At 39.2% G+C, this 11,756-nt stretch overlaps 1 protein-coding gene across 1 annotated transcript in view; it reads right to left on the minus strand.

The window, feature by feature from the left end:
* Positions 1–76: 76 nt before the first annotated feature.
* ddx46 (DEAD (Asp-Glu-Ala-Asp) box polypeptide 46) overlaps positions 77–11,756 on the minus strand; it is a 13,481-nt gene continuing 1,801 nt past the window's right edge. The window contains exons 4-23 of the mRNA XM_037687833.1: positions 11,491–11,578; positions 11,131–11,299; positions 10,704–10,948; positions 10,260–10,370; positions 10,015–10,180; positions 8,908–9,028; positions 8,604–8,779; positions 8,308–8,429; positions 7,776–7,854; positions 6,859–6,941; positions 6,615–6,779; positions 4,989–5,151; positions 4,674–4,867; positions 4,306–4,443; positions 4,036–4,185; positions 2,624–2,851; positions 2,296–2,514; positions 1,247–1,391; positions 560–633; positions 77–457 (exon numbers count right to left, since the gene is read on the minus strand). Of these exons, the coding sequence (XP_037543761.1) occupies positions 410–457; positions 560–633; positions 1,247–1,391; positions 2,296–2,514; positions 2,624–2,851; positions 4,036–4,185; positions 4,306–4,443; positions 4,674–4,867; positions 4,989–5,151; positions 6,615–6,779; positions 6,859–6,941; positions 7,776–7,854; positions 8,308–8,429; positions 8,604–8,779; positions 8,908–9,028; positions 10,015–10,180; positions 10,260–10,370; positions 10,704–10,948; positions 11,131–11,299; positions 11,491–11,578 (2,884 nt within the window). The 3' untranslated portion in view covers positions 77–409. The remainder of the gene's footprint in view (positions 458–559; positions 634–1,246; positions 1,392–2,295; positions 2,515–2,623; positions 2,852–4,035; positions 4,186–4,305; positions 4,444–4,673; positions 4,868–4,988; positions 5,152–6,614; positions 6,780–6,858; positions 6,942–7,775; positions 7,855–8,307; positions 8,430–8,603; positions 8,780–8,907; positions 9,029–10,014; positions 10,181–10,259; positions 10,371–10,703; positions 10,949–11,130; positions 11,300–11,490; positions 11,579–11,756) is intronic.

Genomic DNA, 11,756 nt, shown 5'->3' on the forward strand with positions numbered 1-11,756 from the left:
GGTGTTGAATAATTCACATCATCCGAGCACATCATGTTCATTGTTTTATTGAGGAAATGTAAAAACATCTTTCATATGAGATTCTCAATGGTTTTTATGCTGAATATACATAAACCTGACCAAAATAGCACATTAAAGAAAGACGGTTTTATATGTAAAGGCATATCTCAGATAGCCAAATGGAGAATTGTGCTGCTTTAATGATGCATGTAGAATCAGACATGTTGGTATTTGTAAGAACAGGAAAATCACTGAATAGGCTGGAACACAGGGGGGGGGGGGGGGTGAACAAAAAATAATTAATGAAACATTACAATATAGACTAAAAAAATTAATTAACCTCTTGAAACGACAACAAATAGAGTAGGTTGATTGATGGAAACCCCTCGCTGTAGCCACAAATCTTCCTCTACAACACTTTGTATCGGCCTTTGCTTGTTGGCTGGTAGGAATTTTGCTAAGAAAAACAAGAAACAGACGTTAGGACATTGCACAGATCTTAAAATATTGACTAATTGTCATGGGTAAATAACTGATATCCAATTACAAAGACACTTACTAATCTGATGAGCTCCTCTTTGATCAGCCGTGTAATCTCTGTTTTGGCTTTCTGTACAGCCAGCTCACTTGCACCTAGAAAACAAACATGTTCAGTATATGTGAAGGCTGTCATGCTAAATAAGTGAAAAATATTGACTTTTGCTTAAAAATTAGTCCATAAGGACAACATCTAGTGATCCAGGTAACTAAAACTGCATATAATCTTCCTAATCTACCTTTAAATTCAATTTTTTTTTTTTTTTAAATGGTATGTTTTCAGAAATAATACTTACTAATAATTACTTAACACTTACTAATAATTTCCTTTGGCTGATATAGCAGAAGGAAATCCCTTCATATAATATTAGCCAAAACTATCTTGTTGCCAGGCGATAAATTGCTAAATTTTAACAATGTTTCATTCTGAAGCTAGATAGAAAAATGTGTCCTTGTGACTCAATTTCCCAGCACATATTAAGTGATTATATTATTAGATCATTTATTTTTGAGGTAACTGAGGCCTTGAAATAAAGACTAGGCAAATATTGTACTTCGATAATAACACCACAGTCTACCTCATAAATAAAGACATTTTTGTAACAAGGAACATCAAAATCTAAACAGACGTTCCAAAACGAATTATAAAAAGTCTTAAAATACACAGGCATTTGGTGGATTTGTATTTTTGGCACGTAGTAATACGTACTTTCAATAGCCAGGTAGATCTTGCGCTCTCCCTCCTTGGGCTCTTTGCCAGGAGGGAAATAAGTTCCCCTGATGGTGATGGCAGCTTCAGAGTATTCACCAATCCTCTGCAAAGCCTCTTTAGATGTCACCTTCCATCTGGCCGTCTGCGAAAGTAAAAAAAATGCAAAATATCTTAGAACAAGTTTTCAGTAAATCTACTTAAATCAGATGTGAGACGCCCTATTTAAAAATCAGTGATAAAACTAATAGAGAACAAAAACAACTTTCCATATATCCAGTAGGCTTTTGTGACATGTTAATTTAAGTTTAGATAATTTCTTAATATTTTTCTGTGTGTTCTTCATTTGAGGTCGACTTGTTTAAACTTTGCCTATCAACGAAAGCAACGAGCTTTTAACGAGTCACACTGAAAAAGATTATCATATACAACAGGTTCAAGAATAAAAGAAAACTGTATGTCTAACCCACTAAAACTTGTTAATTTTACATCACTTTTAAAGCTGCTGATAACACATTGATGAAAGCTTATTTCCTTATTAAAGAATAAAAATGTAGTAATATTTTAGAATAATACCAGAAGACAGGAGGTTCTGCAATAAATGTATGTTTTAAAAAAGAAGGTTTGTTGTAACAAAGTTCCCCTGAGAAAACTCTGATGATCAGTAACTGACATTTATAACTTTATAAGTCAATGGAAAATTAGTATTTTTTAAAAGTCAAAAACAACTAGTGGCTTGACGCTAAGCCTAAAAGTTGTGCTTCGCTCTGGTTTCACCTTCAGTGAAAACATAATGTGATAAATGGCGACACAGAGCGAGCAGTTCTAACCACTAAATGATGGCAGTCAGGAATGATTAAAGATAAATACTCGTGACATTTTTCATTAAATGCCATTTTAATTTCAAGGTAAAAACCTGAACCTCTTTTACCATCTGATAAAAAAATACTGCCGATCTAAACGACCGCTGATGGTTCCCACGGATACAAATTTAGTTTAAGAAACGTTCAAAAACCGGAAGTATTAAAAATCTTAGCATAGCCGCCGACCTGAGGGAAGTCGTTGATCTCCAGCTCCTCTTCATATCTCTTGACGGTCTCAGCCTGTTCGGCCGCTTGCCGCTCCTCCTCCAGCTTCTCCACCGGTGTGTAGTTCAGCTTGGCGTTGATCTTCTCTGCCAGCTGCTCTGCGATGGTCTTGGCCGACACGGACGGCGTCACAATGGGCCCACCACGCAGGATGGCGTTGGTGGCTTGCTGCATCACGTCCTGGACGCAGAGAACAGGGAATAAAATTAGAACCAAGAAAACATAAAACGTATGTCAGAAGACAGAAGCTGAATGTTAGAACTAAAGAGTCAATGTCAACCTGATATACCTGAGCCTCAGCGCCCAAGTTCTTCTGAGCGTTAATCTTGAGAGCCAGCCGTTTGGCCATCTCCAGTTTCTGGATGTTCCCAGCAGACGCCGGGGCGACGCCCGGAAGCCCTCCGGATGCAGCCGTTGTAGGAACAACGCCTACAGCTGCACCAGCAGCCGCTCCAGGAGCAGACAGATCCTTCACCCTCTTCTTAGAATTAAACATGCTTTCAATTTGCTCCTCAATCTAAGGAAAAAAGATTTCATTAATTTAATGTCGAGCCAGAATTGTTTAAGTATAAATGATACCGTATTTTCCGACATACAAGTCACAGTTTTTTGCATAATTTACATGCCCTGCGACTTCTACGCCGAAGCGACATATTTTTGTTTTTTTCCATATTTACAAACCAATTTTGGGCTGAGATATGACCGTTTTCATTCATTCTGACATCGAAAATATTGAACACTACCATTTTCAGCTGCTAGATGGCACTCGAGTAGTAAGCTATGCTGTTGTGTCATGTAATAAGTAAAAGTGGCTATTAATGTCACAATCGGATTGCCACAGCCTGCCACCTTCGTTCTGCTCGCCTGGAGCAACTGTCAAATCAGCTTCATTTTGCTGCGCCGCCACGGCGAAATGCAGCGAATTTGACCATTGAAGTGCATTTATTAAGTAAAAGTTCAACTGAGACACACCTTTGCTATAATGTCGAGCAAACAAATAATTGCTTTATGTGCTTATCTTGTTAAATTTCAAAGAAATGCACAGCGTTCCTCCTTCCTGATTTCCTCCCTCTGCGCGCTCCCAGAACATTGAGGCAGATAATACTTTTGAAAATGCAGCTAATTTGACCATTAAAGTGCATTTATTAAGTAAAAGTTCAACTGAAACGCACCTTTACTATAAAGTCGAGCAAACAAACAATTGTTTTTATGCATTTGTCTTGTTAAATTTCGAAGAAATGCACAGCGACTCGTCCCTTTGCGTGCTCCTACTTCCGCAAATCGGGTTATGAAATGCAGATGACTTGACCGTCAAAGTACATTTATTAAGGAAATGTTAAACTGAGACACACCTTTGCTATAATTTCGAGCAACAAATCATTGTTTATAAGTGTTAATCTTGTTAAATTCTTGTTAAAGTCCTCCCGTGCACGCTCCCGCAGCTGCTATTTGGCAGCCAAATGGTTTTTAGCACAACACCGGTCCACATTTCCAGGTTGTCAGCAGTGATGCGTAACAAACACTATGTGTCAGCGGTGACGCATAATAGATGCGACTTACACGGCAAAGCAACGTATTCATGTTTTTTCCACTTTATTAGACATAAATGGACCGATGCGACTTATAAGACGGTGCATGGTGCAACGTGTACGGCGGAAAATACGGTAATCAGAAAAAAACGAAAAGAAAAAAGGAACTCACGTCCAGCGCTCCGTCCTCATCATCGGAGTCCTGCAATCCAAGTGCAGCTTTCTGCAGCTTCTTTCGCTCGTTGGCCAAAGCATGTTCGGTCTCATCAAACTTAAAGCCTTTACCAGAGAACCCACTGCTGCTCTTAATAACTTTACCCTCCTATATGGACAAACAAAGGAAGAGGAAAACTCATTTAATGCTTACACAGACAATTTATGAAGCAATACCAGACTTACTTAATGCATTCCTGCGAGATTACAACCATTTACTTCAACTTACCGCCTTTTGCTGGTCCTTGAAGGAGGACCAGTGCTGCTCCAGTTCTGGAGGGACAGGAGACCCGGACAGCTCCAAGGCCTTGATGATATCTCCAGCGTAACGAGCCTGATCCTCGGTGATGAAGGTGTAGGCGTAGCCCTAAGTACGGTAAACGAACAAGATGGAGGGGAAGACCAACGTGTCAAGATTTAATTTTGTGTTTTTGTATTTAAAAGAAAAATAATAACTGAGAACGAACCAAAAAACATTTAATCCTCAGATTCTACCACTTGAATATTCCAACACAGACTAAATTGGACTCAGATTTATTAGTCACGGTTAAATTAGAGGTAGTCTTAAAAAAGATGAAAAGGTTTTAAGTGGCCGACCTTGTTGCCTGCTCTGCCTGTGCGTCCCGCCCTGTGGACATAGTCCTCATAGTGGTTGGGACAGTTGTAGTTGACCACCAGGATCAGCTGCTTGACATCCAAACCTCTGGCTGCCACAGAGGTGGCCACCATCAGGCGACACGCTCCGTTCTTAAAATCATTGATGATGCTGTCTCTGTCGTACTGATCGATTCCTAAAACAACAGCGGTAACATTAGAGCTCAATGATCCAATCTGGAGGACTCAGATTCAAGCAAAACTGATATGAGCAGAACAATGGTCAATCATGTTCCTAAATCCAATGTGACCCAGTACCTCCGTGCAGAGACATGCAGGGGTACGAGGCTTTCATCAGGTCTTTGAGCAGAGCGTCTGCGTGCTCCTGTTTGTCCACAAAGATGATGACAGATCCCTTCTCCTGGTAGTGGCCTAAAATCTCCAGCAGCTTCAGGAACTTTTTATCTTCTTCAATCACCAGCTAAAGAAAAAAACAAAGCAAAAGAATGGCAATGAAAAATGAGCAATTTGCTTGATTGGGAAGAGAAGATCTCAAATGAAACTAGAATTGCATTTGCTGCAAAAATAAAAAAAAAATAGATTGTGTGAATTCTGAGAGCTGGAGGAGTTTGTTTAAATTTATTTAAGTATAAATTAACGGAAGTGTTAAAATGAAAAACAAGCAGAACAGAACATCAAATTAAGAAAACTGTAGCTCGAACCAAAAATAACTAAACTGTAGCTAAATGTTAAATATTGCAAAATTGTAGCTCTTAGTTAAAATGAGCAAAACAGTAGCTTTACCCTAAAGCTCAACTCAAAGACACTCAACGCTAACATTTGTGAAACTGTAGCTAAAAGCTAAATTTGAACAAAACTGCAACTTCAAGCTGAATTTAGCAAAACGGACACTAAAACGAAGCTCAAAACTAAATTTAGCAAAACAATGGCTCAGACCCAAAATGAAGTAAACTGTAGCTAAGTGCTAAATGTAGCAAAACTGTAGTTAAAAGCTAAATATAGCAAAACAGTTGCTTTAACCTAAATGTATAAAAACTGTAGCTAAAGGCTGAAATTAGCAAGAAAGTAGCTAAAATTCAAGAGGAGCATATGAAACCTAAAGGAGAAGGGAAGTCTGAAATTGTCATCATTGTATGTTGCCATACAATGGTGAAATTAGTTCTCTGTATTTAACCCATCACACCTGAGATAGAATAGAATAGAAACAGCCTTTATTGCCCCACGGCTGGGAAATTCAAGTGTAACAGCAGCAACAACGGATAAAAAGATTTCACACAAAAGTTCCTAAATGTTAAAAACAATATATAAAGAAATAAGATAAACAATATCAATAATAATGTTCAGTATGTGTTGGAACATTGATAAGGACAACCCAGATAAGATAAGATTGATAAGATATACCCAGGTGGAGCAGTGGGCAGCTATGCAAGCGCCCAGGGAGCAGTTAGAGATTTTGTGTCTTGCTCAGAGACACCACAACATGTGGGCATGGCTGGGAGTCGAACCACGACTTTCTGGTCCCAAGTCGGCTGCCCTACCTCTACTCCATCTCGGAAAATAGAACAAGTATGCTAAAATAAATTTCATAAAACAAATGTTTTTGAAGGATTTTTTGAAGAAATAGATTTCTGCAGTGATTTTTTTTGTACATAGAGTAAAATAATTTTAAAAAGCATTGGAATTACAAAACCCAAGTCATGGCACACTACTCCTGGCCGCCCTGTTAGTTTTATATATTAATAGTTAAAATATGCTGACTCAGCATTCACAAAATAAATGTAAACTAAAATGCTAGTTAAGTAAAAATCTTGAATTATTCTTCCGGGAAAAAAAAGAAAAAGGAAAAAAACTAATGTTTCCTGTAGATACTTTTTCTTTCACAGACAGAAAAATTAACTAAAATAATAAAATAAAATAATTTACCACGTGTTGCTCCACGTCCGAGCAGACCACACTGCGGCCTCCGACCTGCACCTCGATGGGCTTCGATAGGATCCTGCGAGCCAGCGCCTCCATGGCTCTGGGGAAGGTGGCTGAGAACATGACTGTCTGCCGGTCTGGACGCACATTGTCCACAATACGCATCACCTACAGGAGGATGTAAACTATGAGAAAATGTGACAGCCAACATCCAAGTGTGAGGGAACAAACAGAGTGAATCTCCCACCTGTGGCTCGAAGCCCATGTCAAACATCCGATCTGCTTCGTCCAACACTAAGTACGTAACTCTGCGCAGGTTGGTGACCCGGCCTGCACGTTATGAAAAGGATCATAAAGAGCACTGATCAACTACGAGAAGAGTCGAGCCCTAATTAACAGCTTGTCTCCTTTTAAAATCATACAGCTAATCTGACGAATACAGACAACCTTGTATCAGAATGCAGCTATCTGAAGTTACTTTAAATATATATATATATTATTTTCTTAAAGCCGGGGGTTTATTTTAATGACATTTTAGATTTGTTTCTTTGCTTGTCTCTGGTCTTGCGTACCATCTCAAGGGCATGAGGGACCTGTAAAAGTCAGAAAACAGCCTCAAGATACAAAACAAGAGATGGAGCCCCATCACCTATAAGGGAAACATATTACAGATTACCTCGCATGTGTGGAAAGAACAAATAACCCCTTCGCTTACAATAATTACTCAAAAAATAAATTTAGAATACAGTTCAACCCCATAAGACAAGAGCCACACTTAGTGGAAGAAAAACCATTAGAGATAAACAAAAATACTGAATCCTCAGTAAATAACTCTGAACACATACATTTAATCTGTTCAGTCTAAATCCCTGTCGTGATGCACATTGAGCAGTCTGATTAATCCCAGTGTGGCGACAGAGGAACCGTGGAGGCAGTACCAGGTCCACCTACCTGTACCGGCCCTGATCTTCAGGAAACTCATCACTGTCTTGTAGAAATGACTGATCCCAAAAGCGGGGTCAAATAACGTCAACAGTTTAGTAAAAAAGGTACTGATTTGGATTATTGCAGACACTTTACAACCATGCAGACGTCTTACACAAAAAATGCTAACTCACATCCTGGTGATGAAGTAAGAATAACGACGAGGATGAGTGAACTCACCACTGTTGGCCCCCAACATGTCGATCATTCTTCCTGGTGTGCAGACGATGATCTCAGCTCCTCTTTTCAGCTCAGCAATCTGCAATCAAACAAAATCAGCAGGTTTGAATAAAGACGAATATTGTGATTATATTATTTTAATTAGATTATATTCAAAATATTGTTTCATCCATCCATCATCTTTTACCCGCTTCTTCCATTTTGGGTCACGGGGGTCGCCGGTGCCCATGTCCAGATATCATTGTGCGAGGTACACCCTGGACGGGTCGCAAGTCCATCACAGGGCCGACACACCACTTAGTAATTCAAATATTATTCATAAAGTTCATTTGGAGTTATGCGTGCACTAAGAGCAGTTTAGCAGGCAGTTTGGGTGGTAAACATCAGCGAGAAAGTATCAATAAATCTGTGTAAAAGGTCCGTGCTGCACATCGACTCAAATGTGAATGAAGCTCAACTTCTGATTAAGCGCCTGAAGGACAGTTAAAGCCTTCTTGAAATAAAAGGATCAGCTTAATGCGAGGGCTTTTACCTGTTCGCTGATTCCCGTGCCTCCGTAAACGCACACCACCCTGAGTCCCAGCGCTTTGGAGAACTTCTTGCACTCCTTTGTGATCTGTAGAGCCAACTCTCTGGTCGGAGTCATAATTACAGCTGTGGAAAGCAAACACAAGCCACTTGTTTTAAGCTTTAAAGTTATAAAGTTTAATCGTGTAGATCTGCAGAGACTGACACCTTTAATCCCTCCAAAATACCTTATGTTGGAGTGAACGAGTTGTTTTTATTGATTCGGAGAGAAAATTAGTTATTTTGGTTTCTGATACTCACAGATGGGTCCCTCGGATTCGTCCAGTGGCCTCTGGTCCATAATGTGTCGGAACATGGGCAGCAGGAAAGCGATGGTCTTCCCACTTCCGGTCTTAGCGATGCCAATGAGGTCTCGACCTGACATGATGGCGGGGATCGCCTGAGCCTGGATTGGTGTGGGCTTCTCGTAGGCATGCCTGGTTACATTTACAGGAAAAACATCAGCGTGCCGTATTGGTCTTTAATCTGAAGGAATCGTGACTTATATACAGGAAAACAAAAAGAGCTAACTTAATAAAATACTGCACAACATCCATCAACTCACTTCTTCAGAGAGGCAAGTATCTTCATGGACACCCCACACTGGACCCAGGTCTTGATGGGTTTGGGACAGCCCTTTCCTTTGACGGTGATACCTTCCAGTTCTAGTCTGAATGTATTCACTTCTGTTTGTTTAAAAACAACAAAGAAATGTTATTTAAGCAACGAAGGAAGACAAAAATTCATAAGACTCTGAGGTGACTTGCTTATTTTAATAAAAGAGATGGAAACTATGACTTTTGTAACTTTTAGACTTTTCAAAATATTTAACTTTATTTCAAAAAGTTTCTCCATAAAATATATAGACGTTTCTTGTTCCTTCAAAAACATTATTCTCTTTGAGATCTGCTCTATTTTTGCCTTCTTACGCTAATTTTAGCTCGCCTTTTGCGTGTATTAGCTTTAATCTACTACTTTTTTCCTTTAGTTTGCATTTCGCTCCTTTCAACTTGTACCGTTCTTCTTTTATCTAGCGCCATGCTTCTTTTAGCTTACATTTTTCTTATTCTAGCCGTCAGTTAGCTGTCTTCTGCGTTTAGAAACACTTTACTTCTTTTAGCTTTTTATTTTTTTGCTCTTTATGATTTTAGCTAGCATACTGCTGCTTTTAGCAAGCTAGACTTTAGTTTAGTTAAACTGGTGCAGTTAGAGAGGACATGGAGGTAGTTGGAGTGAGGACAGAGGATGCAGAGGACAGAGAGATGGCGACTCACTGTGGCGACCCCTGAAGGAGGGAAGAAGACCTTGTAGCTAGAATTTAGCTACCTTTATCTTGTAGCTAGTATTTTACCCATTTTAGCTAACACTGTGATTTTGTTTAGTCTTCTGCCCTTTTTTTTTTAGCTTTAACCCACCCAGTTTCAGTTTCTTTAAATTTCAGTGAAGTCGTTCATGTTTTACAAAGTCTGTATTTAATATAAAGGTGGTAATTTTAGCTTCTTTAAGAGCTGCTCAATGCGCAAAAAGTCTTCATAATTAACGATTAGCAGCCTCGCTAAACAGCGTCACTGACAGAACATGGCTTTTAAATGAAGAATGAATCTAATCATATTGCTAATGTACAATGATTCAATATTGACATTGTGTTCGTACTAAAACCAGATTCACTGACCCTCTGGTAACATCTTGGCCAGTTCAGGAACCTCCACATAGAAGTTTTTGCGGTACGGCTCATATTGGATCTTCCCGTGGTCAACAGGCTCAAGAACCTTTCTCTGTTTGGTCTGGAAACCCGTCAAAGCTGTCTGCAGGTCTACCTCCTCCTCCTCTGACGAGTACTGTCAACACAGAACATTTCAGACAAACAGCAGGAGAAAAGACCTCAACGAGCCGCTGAAGCAGCGATTACAGACACACCTCCATGGCATCCTGGTCGTTCTCCATCAGCTCACCCTTCTTTTTGTGGACGTGAGGTAACTTTTTAGTTTTAACAACTGTCACCACTTTAGTTACGGTCATTGCTCCTTTCTGTTGATAAAAACAAAACAAAAAAAAACAATAACATTAATAAAGCAGTAGAGGATAAAACACCCAGAGACGACTGACGGTTCAACATTAGCAGACAAAATACAACAACACTTTCCAGACCTTTAAACTAAACAGTAAAGTGATTCACTGTTGATTTATAGCAGATTTTTTAATTAAAAACTCATTATCAGGTCCCTCTTATAAATGAGTCCTCGAGGCTCAATGAGATTAACCTGTCTAAATAAAGGCTGAATGAATTTGCTAATATTTTTGACACTGTAGAGGAAAAAAGGCAACACACTATTCTACTTTAATCCAAAGTGACGTCCACACCTTATCGTTTCCTTTCATGGGTCCGATGTTGAACTTTTTCACCTCCTGTTTGACCTCCTCCATGTAGGCATCCAGAGGATCAACCTCGTCTTCTTCAGCCTGCTGCTCCACAGGAGTCTCCTTTTCCATCTCACCTTCCTCTTTTATCGCCTCCTTTGTGTCCTTCTCCTTGCCCTCCTCCTTTCCGTCTGCTTCTTCTTCATCATCGTCTGCCTCCATCAAAGCTGAGCCCTCCTCATCATCGTCTGGAATAAAGGAGTTTATTACTTTTTTTTTTTAATAAACTACAAAAATAACCTCAATAAGAACCAGGAACAGGAACTTAAGTGACTATTTAAATGATCCCGCAGAGGAAAGAGTGTTAGTATTTTAATTTTTATACAGAATTTTATTTCTCAAACTGAAATGTTTCAGTGTGTGTCCTCACCATCATCATCCTCAAGGCTCCATTTCTTGCCCTGCTTCATTTCCTCCAGCTCTCTCTTGATCTCTCCTATGTTTTCAATGGCCTTCTTCCTCTGCTCTTCCCTCCATTTCTCCACCCGCTCCTTCCTCTTCCTCATCTCCTCCTCCAGTTTGTTCTGGTCAAAGTCTTGCTGCAGAGACACAAACAACCCACCCCCCAAAAAAAAGTAAGAAATGTGATGTCACCTCAAGCTGGTGATCATTTAAAGAAAGCCAACTTTATAATTAAAAAAATTAAATTAAAATAAAACTCAATGTTTGTAGTCAAACTAAAGCAAGAAAAAGGAGGTAGAAATAAGTAAAAACAAACAAAAAAGCTTACATCCTCAACCTTCTCATCTTCTTTCTCTTCTTTAACCTTTTTGTTGTCAGAGACGGGATGAAGGTTGTCTTTCTCTTTGCTCTTTGGCCTGTGAGTACAATAAAATAAAAAACAAGTGGAATTATGCTTCATTTAATTTTAATAAAATTTGTCATGTCTGCTTCCTAATAACAGCTTGAGGACTTAAAATTATTTATATGCATATCTATATATATAATTTATATGCATTTGTGTGTGTATGTATTTGATATGTTTCCCTTGGGTAG

This window comes from Nematolebias whitei, chromosome 14, assembly GCF_014905685.2.
Source record: "Nematolebias whitei isolate Nwh7 chromosome 14, NemWhi1, whole genome shotgun sequence".
Classification (NCBI taxonomy): Eukaryota; Metazoa; Chordata; class Actinopteri; order Cyprinodontiformes; family Rivulidae; genus Nematolebias; species Nematolebias whitei.